The 16,119-nt window shown below is 36.8% G+C and overlaps 2 protein-coding genes across 2 annotated transcripts; both read right to left on the reverse strand.

Annotated features, from left to right (window-relative positions):
- Positions 1 to 1,885: 1,885 nt before the first annotated feature.
- On the reverse strand, positions 1,886 to 4,036 carry LOC132151953 (chromobox protein homolog 8-like). The gene is made up of 5 exons (XM_059560521.1): positions 3,846 to 4,036; positions 3,700 to 3,743; positions 3,376 to 3,441; positions 3,227 to 3,293; positions 1,886 to 3,023 (listed from the first exon to the last, which is right to left on the reverse strand). Exons 1-5 carry the CDS (start codon positions 3,912 to 3,914, stop codon positions 2,187 to 2,189), a joined length of 1,083 nt encoding a protein of 360 aa, XP_059416504.1. The 5' UTR covers positions 3,915 to 4,036; the 3' UTR covers positions 1,886 to 2,186.
- Positions 4,037 to 8,819: 4,783 nt separating this feature from the next.
- LOC132151952 (E3 SUMO-protein ligase CBX4-like) lies at positions 8,820 to 13,452 on the reverse strand. The gene is made up of 5 exons (XM_059560520.1): positions 13,212 to 13,452; positions 12,991 to 13,034; positions 12,415 to 12,480; positions 10,770 to 10,836; positions 8,820 to 10,649 (listed from the first exon to the last, which is right to left on the reverse strand). Exons 1-5 carry the CDS (start codon positions 13,278 to 13,280, stop codon positions 9,267 to 9,269), a joined length of 1,629 nt encoding a protein of 542 aa, XP_059416503.1. The 5' UTR covers positions 13,281 to 13,452; the 3' UTR covers positions 8,820 to 9,266.
- Between the last annotated feature and the right edge of the window lie 2,667 nt (positions 13,453 to 16,119).

The raw sequence follows: 16,119 nt of genomic DNA on the forward strand, positions 1-16,119 counted from the left end.
AGAGTTTGGCAAAGCAGTTGTCTGCACCAAGAGACAGAAGCCTGGACACCCTGATGAACCTATGAGGGTTGGGTGCCAACAACAGACTTCTTTAATTTACATGCTTAATAACAAATCTGTAGAAAACATCACGCATGAGAGCCTGCTGTAATTCTAGGACAAAAAGTGAACTACGCTCCATGTCAATACTCTAGAATGCAGTTCATGTGTATTTCAGGAACACATGCTGCATATGCAGAGGCTTGAGCAGAGGGCTCGAGAGACCAGTATGGAGCATTGGATGAACCCTCACTGCTTCCCTCGCTGTGACCGCAACTACGGCTACCCTGTGTACCGGCCTGCAGTGATCCACAGGTTCTGATATCCCTTAGCTTTTGTTTAAGCTTTGTGTTTTTTAAGTGATTTCATTTATTATGTAAATTGAGAATTAGGTGAAGAAAGTAATTCAATGTGTCTAAATATTTGGGTGAAGGCAATAATTGTTAACTCTCTTTTGGATGTGTATATTTTTATTTTCCTTTCTGTACTGACTTTTTTGTTGTAGTTCTGCCCTGACTTCAGGCACATTAGATGTAAATACGGTGTTTTTTTAATTTAATTGTTTAATGAAAACGGTTTATATTTACTAAAATTCTCCCCATATGTGAGTGCAAATCAATTCAAAGTGACTTTTTTCTCTCTCTTTTTTTCAGGGCGAAGGAAGGAAATTCCTGCGACGACAAAGCTGATAAAGAGCATGAAATGGATTGCAATAAGAACGAAAAGGCTGAGGACACAAAATCCACAAAGACAAAAGCCTATCAATAGTGTAGACGCATTTTAGATGTCTTGATAGATGAAAAATTTTATAATCGATAGATTTGTTTGTGTGTGTGTGTGTTGTTTGTTTGTTTTTAATAAAACGGATTACGAAATCGCAATTTGAATAAGATACTTATTAATTAAATAAAACTGTTGTGCTCTAAATTTTTTATTGTGACTGTGGGTTTTAGTCTTACGGGTTGTAGGAGTATTTCATTGCATTATAAGTAACAGTGAATCTAAAATATATATATAAATGTTTAATAGAATGATGAAGCGCAAATGGTCCATAAACAGGCAAGAATTTGACCTTTACACGGGAATATCTGAAGGCCTAACACTGATTGATCGAAAGCACAATGACTGTGTTGTGTAAACATGAACGTTTACATTCTGTCACGTGTCACACAAGAAACCATAAAGTCCAAATAAATAAACATATAAAAGGCTGTAAAATGGAATCGTACCACCATTGTATAACCAAATTAACTTTTTGGGAACTTGTTTCTCTCTCTCTTTAACAATAAATCTCTTCTTTCATTAACTGGGTAAATAAGCATATATTTAAATTATCTTCATTATTTAGTAATAATGTGTGTGTGTGTGTGTGTGTGTGTTATATTAGCCTATTTGTAAAATTATGATTCAGTATGATTTGAGTATGGACATGGGTGGTGCGCTTTTCTATTTAACGTCATATTAAAGAACATTTATTCGCACAATTCATAGATAACCCCAACTACAAAATCGCCCAACAAAATAATTAGTAGTCTACGTTTATACAATTTAACATTAATAAATATTTATGAATACGAATTTAAGCTGAAGTAAAGAGATACACAAGAAAAGTGTTCAAAATTCTACATTTTACTTTTGAGTTAAAGATGAAAATATTTTCATTTTACACTTTTATATGCATAAATTGTTAAAGTCGCTGTTTTGTGTGTACAAGGTAGCTGACAACATTAAATGACAACATAAAATCAGCGTAAATTACAAGAACTAAAAACGTGATGTGACACAAATATATAATATGTATAATGATAATAATAAACCGGCTAGTGTGCAAAAATGTCAATTCCTGGTATGTACATAAACGTTTTTAATATTCGTCTGGGAGACATATGATACTTTTATATATTTAGGTTAACAATTTGTATTTAATACTTACTTTACAACAAACGATCTGAGAACTGTATGTATTTGAACGCAGTTCCCGCTTTGTTTAACGTGTCTAGTGCATGCAAATCTCTTTAAGCAGCAATTTCACAATAAATACAGTTTTCAGTGACAGAAAACGAAAAAAAAAATTATGATATATATATACACACACACTACAATGAACATTTTTGACAATAAAAGAGCATACTGGTCGCAGTAAATAATCATCTTTTGTCTTTAAAGAAGCCTTTATCTGTGTTACTCTCTTTTATTGTTACAGTCAGAAAGTTTGACGTCACATCAGTAACTATGACTTTCTCCACATTGCTGAAGGAGGGTCTCCAAGCATCTCCCTCATCTGGCTCTCCAAATATGCGTGACACTGGAATTTTGGCAATAAGTGAAGGGTGTCTGCTGGTGGAATCTGCATGTTCAAATGTTCTTTGTTTTGAATGGTACTTCAGGTGTTTATGATGAAAGTGGCTTGTCTTTGGATTATTCCTGTGTCCCTGTAAGTCTGCACTAACTCTGCTGGAATGCAAACTCCACTCAGAAGAAATGTGCTGGATACTTCTGCTTGGAACAACTCTGTTTTGTTTGTGTGAATAGGTAGCATCAATGTGCTTGTGAGATATCTTAATTCTCCCACTTATTTCAGAGCATCTCTCTTCCTCTTCTCCCAAACCTAACTTTGCCATTTTGGAAGGAATGCTTGCCATGGTTTCGTCTGCTGCTCTTTTTGAATACTCTGGATGTAAGGAACTTGTATAGCCATCTGTGAAGCGTAATTTGGGCCTCCGTCCTCTCTTTTTTGAGATGAGGATAAATTCATCAGTGCTGGGTCTGGGTGAGTGTGGAGAACGATGCTCCCTTGATTCTGGAGGTGGAATCCTTACACTCTCCCCTCGGTTGACTGTGCTGGGAGGGAAAATTGTGGGAACTACAGCACGTAGTCCTTCTCTTGCTCTAGGGGTTACTACAGGCTCTGGACTGGGATATGTAATGCCTCGTGATAAATCATTCCTAAATTCGTAAGACTTTGACTTTTCTTTAGCTTGGGCCTGTAAAATGTAATGATTTTGAAAAATTAGTGCAGAACTCCAAATTATGTTCGTTTGATTCATTTACACAGACAATAAAAAAATGAAATAGTGCAAATACAATAGCTTTTGTGAAGATTAAGTGAAAAAAATTATACACAATATCTAGATAATTTAATCAAGATTATTATTATTATTTATGTTAATAAAAAAATTACACTAACCTTTAGAAGAAAAGTCTTGAGCTTAGGTCCTCTTTTCTTGGGTCCAAATATTTCTCTCTCACGCTCCCTGCATGAAAATACAAGCGCATGAGTGAAAATGTCTGTATTTTTTAATAGTTTTACTTCATCTTTATTTATTTATTTTATACCTATCTTCAAAGGCAACGAACAGCCGCGAGTCTAGGATATTTTCCTCTGGTTCCCAAGTACTGTACCTGTGACAACAAAAAAGTTTCACGTGATGACTGTCAATATACTGCTTCATTTAAACCACTAACGTTACTCTATCGGCCTGCTAGCAGGGCCAGCTAATGCCATCTGCCAAAACCAGTCTGCACGTAACAACCAGCATGTTAACCTGCCACTGGATGCAACGTTACGCCCCACGCGATATCTAGATGGGTTGACAGCCATCACTGTCACCAAAACACCAGCGCGAGGCACAACAGAAAGGATGGGCATGTATTACTCACTTGGGTGACCAGCCCTTCCATTTCACGAGATATTCCATTCGACCCTGCGCGTGCCATACACAAAAAAAAGAATTCGTTCGCGCGAGCCAACGACATTAACACATATGCGGGGGTGGGGTTCAAGATATCTCTCACACAACACATACCCGTCGTATTCGTCTCTTGATGATTGATTCGGCCGCGAACACTCTCTCTCCGACAGCCGACAGCTCCATGTTTACCTTCGTCTACCGTTAGCTTGCAGCGTAGCTAACTGAGAGCGCGAGTCCGGTCCGCCTGCTCTAGCTTCAAAATTCCATACAGCCCATAATATTCTCGTGCAGCCAGACGTCATCACGTTCGTAAGCATGTTGCCGTGGCACCGCGTGTAGGTGGAAAGATTTGGAGGCCGATCATTGGCTCCACTGTTGCTAAGTGTCCAAGGCTTGCTCTTAGTGACATACCAGCATTATTGACAGAATTATAAGATCGGTTCAATACTTAAATGAACACATCAGAAGGTTAAAGTTCTCCATCGTAAACGCTACGTCAAGACTACAGGAAAACGTAATCAATTTAACGTTAGCAGGACAAGGAGGTGTAACGTTAGCCTATGCTATAGCCTACATAGCCTACTCTAAAAAAAATCTGTATTTTCTCAAAGATGCATAATTCGTTAAGATTTTTCTGTTATTAGCTATTTTGATATAGGCTACTGTACGTCTGTTATTATAGGAACATGTAACGTTATGCCATCATATTCTGATCAATATTCTGCTATTCACAAGACTGTTTTATTAATCCAGCCAAAGTCAAACAGAAATTCTTATATAGCCTACGACAAACTAATCATAGAGATTAATATTGGTTTTAGTATGAGTTCTACGGGAGAATAAGAGCCTATACAAAATAATTGTTTCTTTTCGTGTCTTATAGGCTATACATTTTATTTAAATGCCGTTAAATAAACAGAACGGGCTGTGAATATACTAAATAATGATTTAAAGTAGGCTATAAGGTAAACTACTTTGCCACATTATTTTCTCTTAGAGGTCTAAGATTGTTGTTACTTCTCTAAAAAAAAGATTATATAGACTACTTATATTTTATCCAGTTGCCTAGTCCACACTTCTGCTTAAATGTAGCGCTGCTAAAAGAATCTTAAGGTTTTTTTTTCTTCAACTACGCTTTCGAAAATAATTAAATTAATTAAAACAATTATTTGATTGACATTTTTTCCTGACAAAATAAGAATAAAAAGCTAACTGATTAAACAGCGCCATTGTAGATAGATTTATTATTTTACACTTTATTTATAAAATAACTACGCTAATTTAATTAGCTACTGAAATAATTCTAAAAGATAATAGGCTGCTAATATCGTATTTATTACAATACGCAAAAGATGACAACAACGCTAACTTTTGATAAAGACAACTAAACCAAAAATAAAAAATACAGCACAATAATGCGAATGCAACATTTAATAAATATTAACTTTTTATTAACAAGAGTTGCCAAATGCACTAACCTCTTAAATGGTTCCCTAAAAAACGATTATCCTACATAGGCCAGACTATGTATCCATAGCTCTTTATTTTTTATTCATTTATTTATTTCTGTTATTTTATATATTTTAATTTTAGAATAAATGATGAAGATAATATAATTTTATATATTATTAAAATAAATATATAATTATACATTTATAATTTGGTGTTCCATATATCCTAATTCAATGTAAAAAAATAAATAAATAAATAAATCTCACATAATTATGTTGGTTTAACGAAAAATATATTTCAAATCTAACATTTTAGGCTATAAATATAATTCATTTTACCTAAGTATTGAAATTGCAAGCAGACATTAATAACAGCTACACGTATGAAGGAAAAACAGTCATTAATTTATTGCATTTAACCATTCATGGCCACATAAAAGCGTTCCGAAAATGTTTACCAATCTTGTGGTCAGTTCTGCACAATCACTTGGGTCTCAAACAGGGGTGCGTTTCCCAAAACCATAGTTGCTAACCTGTTAGCAACTTATTTGGTTGGCAATGGGAAATTGCATAGCAACCAACAAAGTTGCTAACTTAGTTAGCAACTATGGTTTTGGGAAACGCACCCCAGGGCAGGAAAAAAAATCGCACATGCAGAATTATGAAATTAATATGTTCCTGTGTGAATTTTAGATATTATCAAATTGTAACTGGCGTTTAAATGTAACATCACAGCTATATTTAGGCCTGTAAACAATAATATTTTTAATAATATCTTAAAACTTTGAAAATGACAATGAACGATATAGCGATTGTTCACTTTGTGGCTTGTAAATTACGTTTAAGGTGGTTTATTCGGTGTGCATTCGCTACAAAATAATGAATTTTGTACGATATGTATTGTGAAGATTTCTCCAGAATAAAATCAAAGCTTTAGTTTTCATTTTCAGTCTTTATGTACATAACAAAACAGGTAAAGGGCAGGCTTGCGTTTGGTTCGGATTGGTGGTTTGACTGCTGCAGTGGTTAGGCTATATCCGTATAAGGACTCTAGAGCGAGCCGGAAGAATATTATTGGTTAACTCGTTTCTGGGCAACCAGCATGAGAAATTCTGCACAATTTACAAAGGGAAATGACAAATACACTTCTCTTTTGCCTCGTTTGTTTCAGTCTGTTTGATGCAATTTTCGATAATGTAAAAAATAGGCTATATTTATATATTTTTCGATGTAATTTGATTTACCAAAATATTTACACGGATTCCCTGGTTTTGTTGGATTATTATTTAGGTCACATTGTGTCCATAGCCTACTTACACATAAATAAGACCATAAATCCAGCCCTTTTTGCTGAATATTAGTTTACCAATCGTCATAGCTTATATAGGCTATATTATTTTATATTTTATATAATTATAAAATCAAAAATGTATAAGTTACTGATTTACATTCGCCAAATAAATAAATATCCTATGCCACATAAAATGTATAAGCTTTGCCAATAAAAACCTTGGGAAAACTTGTATTAACGACTGTTATCTTTAAAAAAGCAGCACAACTGCATATATTCTATTAATTATTTTAGCGAGATAAACATTGGAGTTAGACTATGTTTATGTTCTCGAAGGCAACTTGTATTTAGATCATATTATTATTATTATTTAATGTGATCACTTATTATCGTCGGTATTTTAAACATATAGCTACACTAGTTTAATGATCTCAAGCTTTAAAACGCATCTGTAGCCTACCTCTCTCATTATCAAAACGCTTTATTTTACTTAAACCATCTGTGTATAATCTAAAATCTGTAAGTAATCTGTATTACTTTTTTATTTCAAAAGAAGCTATTCAAGCTGTCTTTTAACTAAACCTGTCGAAATTAGCCAGCTACAGCTAAAATGCACTACAGTAAAGCTGAATTTAAAAGCTGATCGCAAATAAAGTGGATGGACCAAAGGAAGCCATTTTATAACCGCAGCGAGAGCAGCTTTATCTCAGACGGTGCAGCAAAGGAAATGGTTGATTCCGTTTCAGTGAGGCTGAAGTGCTTGTCGAAGCCCACCTTTGACACAAATTTCACCACTTAACCTACCATAGTTTTTGGATGGACTGATACTAATCATGATCTTGCCGTGAGAAAGACATGTTTGCTGTCCGCCATGTTAGCGCTGAAAAAAAAAATGAGTCGAGTTTTGTAGGCTACATCAGGCTGTTCAAAGCTTCATTCAAGCCCAGTGATAGTAGCTTATAAAGCGAAAGACATTAAGCATATAATGATTAATGTTATATCCTTATTGCATATAGCCATAGTGCCTTATACATATAAACCTTTGACGATGCCTATACGGAATGAATATCTTCTTGTCGGTCTTGTATGGAGTAATGTGCATAAACAAAGTTTGTAATGGTCTGAAGACACATATGTTTAATGCTGAAATGCCAGCGCTTTTGGCTATTTCAGCCCGACGGCTTCGGTAAACCCATTAGGTTTTTTCATTAATGTTTTTTTTTTTTTTTGTTTGTTTTCTTTGCGCAGTCTGTAGGCTACTTACCTTCACAGATGTGACAACTTGGGCTAAGCCTACGTGTCCACAATTATCATAGTATAACCTACCGAGTTCAGGTTTTTTTTAAAATAGGCTATCCCATTCGATAGGCCCGTTTTTATTTTTTGACAAAAAAAAAGCCCATTATTAAAATGCTGCGACACAAGATTCGATTTATACAATCATCCGTGAGCCTTATCTGAACAAAAGATGAAAAATCAATTAGAACACCAGGTCCACGTTTCCTTCTTAATTATATCTGCTCTTACCTGATACCTCACGGAATTTCTTGTTTCTGGGTTTTTCTGAGGCAATATCAACATGAAAGCAAGATATGTGATTAACTCCTAAATAAAAACTTATCCAACGGCCGAGAAAATGAAACGTTTCTGTCTTGACATTGATGTTTTAAATATGATATTTTGTGTGATCTCGATAATAAGTATCCAGATATATGCATAGATCTACGCTCATAATTAAAGACCGTCCTACTGTCCTTGTTTTCTAGAGGAGAAACACTGATGCCAATACTCCCACAGACGTGTTTATCATCGGATGATACTGATCAGAGTTGTGCTAAACTTACAAGCATATGTTTTTTAATGTTCATTTTATTTTATTTATTATTATTATTATTTTTTTTTTTTTTTTGTAATGGAAGTAATTAAATCAACAAATTATTCCTAGTCTTGAACTGAGAATGAGTGCCCATCTCAAGCATATTTGTAAAAAAAAAAACATGCATTTTGTGTGGAGTAAAAGCAGCAAATCCACATGACAAAAGTCCAAGTGTCACTAATCCATGTGCTATGTAAGGGCTATGCAAATTTCATTCTGATACTGATATCTTATGCATTAACATGATGGTAATGTTTTGCTATCTTTCATTTGGCCTATCTGCTCATTTCTCACGTGAGTTTAATAGAAACACTTCTATTCATCACACACACACACACACACACACACACACACACACACACACACACACACACACACACACACACACACACACACACACACACACACACACACACACACACACACACACACACACACACCTGCTAACCATATAGACAAAGACTAAGATCTTACTCAAGAACATAAAATACAACTTTTAATATGCTTAGACAAACCTAAATAACACATTTTATTTGTAAAGCGAAGTCTATAAAAGACAGATCAGTAGAAAATGTTTCTCAGTATTACACATGTAGTAAGTGCTTCTTATATTTAGGCCTTTTGAAATACAGCACTGCATACAGCTTTAAGCTAATTTGATACAAGCTATTAACATGAAAGCCTGTTTAGTTTCTTTCTTCTATCCCTAACATGGAATAGTTAAATGTGTAAATCTGAAAATTAATTCAGATCAGTTCAATCAAATGCAATCTGAAACTATATCAAAACTTTACACTAGATTGTTCCAAACATTTCAGGCAAGTTTAAGGACTTGATGATGAGACATGCTTTACATTTTTACAATTTCACAGTAAACAGTCAGTAGTCTTTATAGACTTGATATCCATCACATATTCCTAAACTGTAACATACTCCTTGAATGTCACTGTGAGGCAGTTTGCTGTGACATCTGTGATTATTATATTCCCAAGAAAAGGTGTAAAGCTTCGAACAGATTTTTTCATTTCTTTCTCTACTTGCTCTGGCGTAGAGACTGCTTCTCTCCCAGTCGATATAGAGTTTCCAATTTGAGAATGTGTATGAATTCTTCTCTCTTCTCTCGACCTTACACAGCTGAGGTCTATGGGTTCATCTTGGTTGGAGTCCAGGATTTCAAAGTCATGTCCGCTAGCGTGCTGATGGTCATTGAAGTGTGTGGTATCATTGCAAGAGTAAGACAAGTCAGTATTTTGAGGACTTATACTCTGAGAACTTAGGAACCTCTTAGCCTCCCTACTGTCACTGTCTGTCTCAGAGTAGCAATGCTTTTGAGGTAAGGTTATGGGACCATATTGAGTAGACTGGATGCCTCTTTGATCACTCTTCTCAAAAGGAACTGTAGTCAGACTGGTTTTGGTTGCCAGTTGCAAGGGCTTTTCATTAGGTACATCATCTCCAGTGTTACCAGGCTTCTTTAAATTGTTTGTCTCAAACTCTATGGAGCATGCTTTTTCAGGATTGTCCCCTCCAAAAGATGATAGTCCATTCGAAAGCCTAAAACAGGCAGTCTCAGCTTTACTGTCCTTTTTTATCCCTTTCACAAGACTTTGCTTCTTTGTGTGCTTTATTTTCTCTGTGCCCCCATCTGTTCCACAGGACTTACAATTCTGTGCTTGCCTTTTTTCCTCAGAATCTGATGTTCCTTCCTTAATTTTAGCAGCATGGGTGCCATTTTCCATGTATTTGCTCATGACAATGACAATGCGCCCATTTTTATTCTTGTTCTTCACAATCTTCAGTTTGCTGCTTATTCCATTAGGAGGTGCTTTGTCTTCCTTTGCATCACTGTTTGTGTTCATGATTAAGTCAGCTTCACCATTTAGTTTAGGAAGCTTTTTCAACCCCATTGTTATATTCCTCACCTTACTGAGGCACCCAGAATCCTTATCTTGGATCCATTTCTGCTTTAGAGCTGGAGATAAGTTCCATTCCTTGTCAGTCAACTCAGGAACTTTGGTCTCCTTGACCCTCTGATACAGTGAGTCATACATTTTAGAGTTTGGCTGATAGTGATGGTGTTTCTTGCTGTTGAGCTGGTAGTAGTGCTTCTTTTTTCCATTTATTCGAGCCTCTCCCTGCTTGTCTTTTGACTTGGGCTGGTAGGGATGATGCTTCTTGCTGTTAAGCTGGTATTGCTGGCTTTGGACCAGGTCTGAAGTTGCTTCGGGTTGGTAATCCTCACCCTGAGATACCTCCTGAAGGTCGGAAAGAACACTGGATCTTCGGGCAAATGATGGTACCTTAGAAATCAGACAAACCAACAATGAGCTTTGCAGTAGAAGCAATTAGTGACATGATTTTTCACGGATGTTGATTGTATACACTGTTCATATGCATGTTTGTAAGTGATGGTTAATTACCTGCAAGAGAAGATGTTTTGGTTTTGGCCCCCGTTTACGATAACCAATAAGTTGCTCTTGTCTCTCCCTGAATGGAAAAGTTTTAGATTATAGACCATCATGATAAAAAGAGACCAAATTGACAATAAGACACATGCTAATATATTTAACTTTTGATATATTCTGACGATTTGCCCCACACTTTTAGAAAGAAGGTACAAAAGTTGCCACCGGGGCAGTACCTTTTCAAAAGGTACACCTACTTTTATCCCAAAGGGTGCTTAAGAGTAAAGTGTATATATAGTGTAGTACACAAGTGACAAATATTAGCAAAGGCAAGTACCCCAGAGACAGCTTTTGTACCTTTATTTCTGAGAGTGAATTATGGTCATGTTATTGCCTGCTTTGAAGTGAAGTGACATTCAGCCAAGTATGGTGACCCATACTCAGAATTTGTGCTCTGCATTTATGCCATCCAAAGTGCACACACACAAACTGTAAACACACACCCAGAGCAGTGGGCAGCCATTCATGCTGCAGCACCCAGGGAGCAGTTTGGGGTTCAGTGCCTTGCTCAAGGGCACCTAAGTCATGGTATTGCCAGCCCGAGACTTGAACCCACAACCCTAGGATTAGGAATCAAACTCTCTAACCACTAGGCCACAACTTCCCCAGCTTTTGTTTATCCTTTCAAATATGATCTGACTTTAAATTGCCCACCAGTGGCATTCATAAAATTTACCCCCATAAAATAAAGAACATTCTGTGTTGCTTCGCAGTAGGCTACACACCTTGTTTAATAATTTGGTGAACAATCCCTATTGGAAAGGAAAAAAGAAAAACAAAGATGACAAAACGTAGCCTATTAATTTGCCTTATTTCCAATTGGTTATGTTTATTTGTTAGCTCAAACTACGCATATAGGCTGTAGAAAAAAATGGGCCATCAGCTTTTCTCATCGACCTTCTATAAAATAATATTGCAAAAACCTAATTAGACGACCTAGAACGTTTCTATACTCAAGGGGTGCATGCAATTACCCCAAACAGAATTCGGCGTCTCGATGGAGCGCGCAGGTGCCAGTCAAAGGGGATGAATACCCGACAAAAAAAAATGTGTGTGGAATTTCGTGGAGGCGTGAATGCACGTGTAGCCCATTTGTAACGTAAAATACAGTCAATTAGTGTGGGCGTACACTTTGGCTGTAAGCTTAACAGAAAATAGTGTGAATTTGCGCTTACAGCAATGCTTTCGGTTCAGGGCGTCTAGAGAGTAGGCTATATCCAAAAGCGGACAGTCAGCCAAACCGGACGAAATGAATAATAGTACAATATGTAAAGGGCGGCGCGTTTGTTGAGATAAAATGGTTCCATAAGGAATGAAAGGTGTCTCAAGGATCACGTTTTCTGGCCACGTCTGTATGTAAACACTTTTTAATGGCTGGTCCCGGACCGTGGTATTGGTGTACCGCGAAATTAAATTCAGTCAAATATTATGGCGCGCATGCGCACAAGTTCTCTCCATCTCCTGTGTGCACCCCCTTCTGTCAGTGAGAGAAAGTGAAAAAGAATGAGCATGAGCTAAGCGGCAACGAAAGCGTCTTCCCTCCTCCTACCGTTTCGGCTGTGCAAGTTCAGAGTGTCAAGTCAAGACTGCTATGTCTCACCTGTTTTGGAAAGCGACGAGAAGTCTAGGGTCCAGAATATTTTCCTCTGGCTCCCACGTGTTATATCTATAAAGAGAAGAAAGGAGGCGGAGAGCAAGGAGAGAGGGGGAGAGCAGAGAAGCATGAATATCACCAGCACCCTGAACCGAGCTATCTAACCTGGCTGTCATCTGAACGACTAACGCCACAAACAAGGTCCTGCTAAACGGATCTTTAAGAATGTTAGGGAGTAAAAAATAGCCTACTGATACCAAGTTACATGTTTGATGCTTTACATCCTAGTCGGTATACTAATAGTATTATATACGTTTCATTTTGAGGAAAAAAACGCATTTCTATAGGCTACAGCATAAAGCTTACATTTGAAACATTATTATTTACCATCACAGACTCAAGTTATGACATTCCTGGATTAGTTAGCAAGCGCTAACTCTCTCTCGTTCTCTCTCTCTCTCTTTCTCTCTCTCTCTCTCACACACACACACACACACACACACACACACACACACACACAACACAACACAACACAACAACATTAAAATAGCAAAGCAAGAGACATCTTGAAGTGAAACTTACTTTGGAGACCAGCCTCTCCACTTGACCAGGTACTCATACCTTCCCTGCAAATATCATAAAAACAAAGTCAGTTATGATTGGGAATTACTGTAAATAAAATAATTTTCCTGGCTTTCGGAAACAAATGTATACTCTTCTGCTCTTTCTTTTAAAATAACAAACCCTTACCTGCACGTTTTAGGCTGGAAATGTAAAGTGTTTGTTAAGAGAAAACCGCAAACCTTTCTAATGCGTTTCTTTTCGATGCTTTCCACCGCGAAGACATGCTCACCCGCGGCGGGCAGCTCCATTTTCAGGGCGCGCTTTAACTTCTCAGTGCGCGCGCGATAATATGAGTGCACTTCTCGGTGAGGCGTCACGCGCTCTCCCGCTCCGTATGTTCTTTCGATTCTAAAGCGAGATTCAGTTTTAACTCTCAAATGCTCTGTACAACGTACTTCATGCAAATAGCGATGAGCGTGACGTCACATCAGGAGGGGCGGTGGAGAGGCTGGTCTGCCCTGTGCCGCGGGTTTACTGAGCAAATGAAGAGTCGTTATTGCAGCTCTTCAAGTACTGATCGAGAATTCCTTCTTTATGATGCAAAGAAAGGCACACTTGTGGCAGTTGTAAAGTTTAAGCTTGATGAGTTCTTCAGTTGGCATTTAGCAGTTCTGGTAGCCTAACAGGTTAAATCATTATCAGCATCAGCAAGGTTTTTTAATCGTATGGATTTACGATCCATTTTAAGTTTATATCAGTGGAGGGACAACTTTGAGGAAGATATTAACATTTTAAAAATGAATACAGATAGGACTACTGAAGTGAAGAACTGAGCTATGTACAAAAGTTTGTTTATGTTGAACAAACATTAGGTTATACAAAACCCCATACCCTGACGCTAAGACATTAATAAATTAGATTATCAAAGGACAGCATGTTGAGACTTTACATTCTGAACAGTGTTTTTTATAGTGTTAATTTATATTTTTCTCCACTAAAGCAATGCAGTCCACTGATGCATTAAATAGGCTAATCAAATGGGTGGCATTGGGATTCATCATCAATAGCCAGTACTTGGCAGGTTAAAATGACAGATTTGAAATTCCTAATAATTGTTAGATTTGGTGAATTTTATTCTTAAAGCTTGATATTCTGTCCAGGTTAAACATCGCGGGTATCCACTCGCTCTAAACTATTTATTAAATAGCAATTACCTTTGGAAAATTTGCATTAAGATACAATGTATTTCGTTGTCTGATTACAAGTAGCCTAAATTAGAGTATGTTAGTAACTTAATTGTTTAAACTCATGTACACGTTCAATGCACATGAGAGTTGACCGCGAATGTACAATATGTAGGTCACTGGTTGGTCTTCAAAGCCTCAAGCACTCAGCTCATCTGACATCTGCCTTCTGACGGCCAACGGCTGCTATAAGACCTGTGAAAAATAAACTACAGTGGCAAACGAACGTGTGAAAACCCTGGGCAATGCCCAATCATTCACTGCCTGTATACCACAAAAGCTGTGCCGCGTATTCTTCCGAGCAGGAAAGAAATCGCACGCACACACACAAGCGAACAACAAAATACAATCATAAACGTGAACATATATTTAAAATACGGACTGATACATTTATACACATACATGGAATAACCTGCGCTATCATACAAACATAAAAATGTGTCTTTGCGACCCCAAAACGGTAAATATCTTAAGAAAAATTCAGCATGATAAGGGTTAACTGCAGGCGGCAGTTCTCAGCCTATTGCAGAGAGGCACGACTGCCTTTCCTTATAAGGCAATGACCGCTGAACAGCAGCAAAAATACTTGAATACTACATAATATATGACATAGCTACATTAGGCTAAGTATTCACCGACATCATGCAGTTGCTTAAAATCGACTTATCAGAGATTTTAGTTTTCCTTGTAATTAATCTTGGCTAGGAGGTCGATTTGTCGCATTGCAAGCACAGTTTCCTCGCATGAACGCATCTGTGTCACTTTACAGGGAATACTGTAACGTAAAATTGTTATGATCTACCTGACGCAAAAGCTAATCTTATTATTAGACAATCCAGAGTTACTTGTTTCGACAACGAGCAACATTTCAGTATCTTATTTTCAACCTGCTGATCTCCAGTGCACGTATCTCAAGATATTTCTGTTAACTTCTTATTTGTTTAATACTTTCATGTTAAATAAATAAGTCGAGTCAAGCCATTCTAATACTCAAACTTAAGTTCTAACATATAGGACGGACTGCACAAAACAAGATTAAAATCCAACATCATCGCTAAAACCAAGAAAGAACACAACTGTGGCTTCAGATTAAACTGCAGAACAATTGACACATTTTCTCTCTTTTGATTTCGTAGCCTACTTCATACAATAAAATACTCTAAAAAAATTCTGACAAAATAACATAACAGTCTGTGTAACTATAGAGGCGAAAGGGTCTTAAACTGAGTGAAAGCCATCTCTAATTATCTCTAAATGTCGGTGCGTATATTAAACTTTGAATGCAAGTATGAAATATGTCAGCATATACTGTCCCGTCAACGCAGTTTGGATGTCTGTCACGAATGCTGCTTAAAATTACATGGAAAATAGTTTAAAGCCCTTGGAAAAAGAAGTAGGACTTCCCTATGTTCAAAGATTTTGTCACAGTATTGTTTTCAGGAGTTAAAACATTATTGTGACAAAATAATAATATAGCCTAATCCAACATGTCTCACGTGACATGTCTCATAGATATAAAATTTATGATTAGGTTATATTAAGTTTCTGATGGCTTTGATTTTAACGTTGGACATGCAGTAAGCCTATTAATAAATCTTGTAAAAGTAACACTGGGCTAAGGTAACACTAGTTTTGACCTTGAGCAGACTGGTTGTTCTTTTGTTTTCTGAAATGCATAAAAGTCTTCAAGGCCATTCTTACGTGGTCATTAAAATATCACGCAAACTGATCTACCTTTTGAATAATTTTTTGGTGTTTGGACGAATTGACGATGTTAATGAAGAGCTCGTCATTGTATTTCATGTCGTTTGAAAACCAATTTAAAATTCTCGTCGTATCATCATAAAGGCTCTCTGGAATCCAGGATTGAAATGTTGGTGGCTTTTGATGCTGTGGAACCAAG

This window comes from Carassius carassius, chromosome 10, assembly GCF_963082965.1.
Source record: "Carassius carassius chromosome 10, fCarCar2.1, whole genome shotgun sequence".
NCBI lineage: Eukaryota > Metazoa > Chordata > Actinopteri > Cypriniformes > Cyprinidae > Carassius > Carassius carassius.

Coding starts and splice junctions, on each gene's coding strand:
- LOC132151953 (XM_059560521.1), bottom strand. CDS start 3,914: ATGGAGCTGTCGGCTGTCGGAGAGAGAGTGTTCGCGGCCGAATCAATC. Junction 3,442..3,699: donor TGGAAGGGCTGGTCACCCAA/GTGAGTAATACA, acceptor TTGTTGTCACAG/GTACAGTACTTGGGAACCAG. Junction 3,294..3,375: donor TTCGTTGCCTTTGAAGATAG/GTATAAAATAAA, acceptor ATTTTCATGCAG/GGAGCGTGAGAGAGAAATAT.
- LOC132151952 (XM_059560520.1), bottom strand. CDS start 13,280: ATGGAGCTGCCCGCCGCGGGTGAGCATGTCTTCGCGGTGGAAAGCATC. Junction 13,035..13,211: donor AAAAGAAACGCATTAGAAAG/GTTTGCGGTTTT, acceptor TGATATTTGCAG/GGAAGGTATGAGTACCTGGT. Junction 10,837..12,414: donor CTCGTCGCTTTCCAAAACAG/GTGAGACATAGC, acceptor TTTTCCATTCAG/GGAGAGACAAGAGCAACTTA.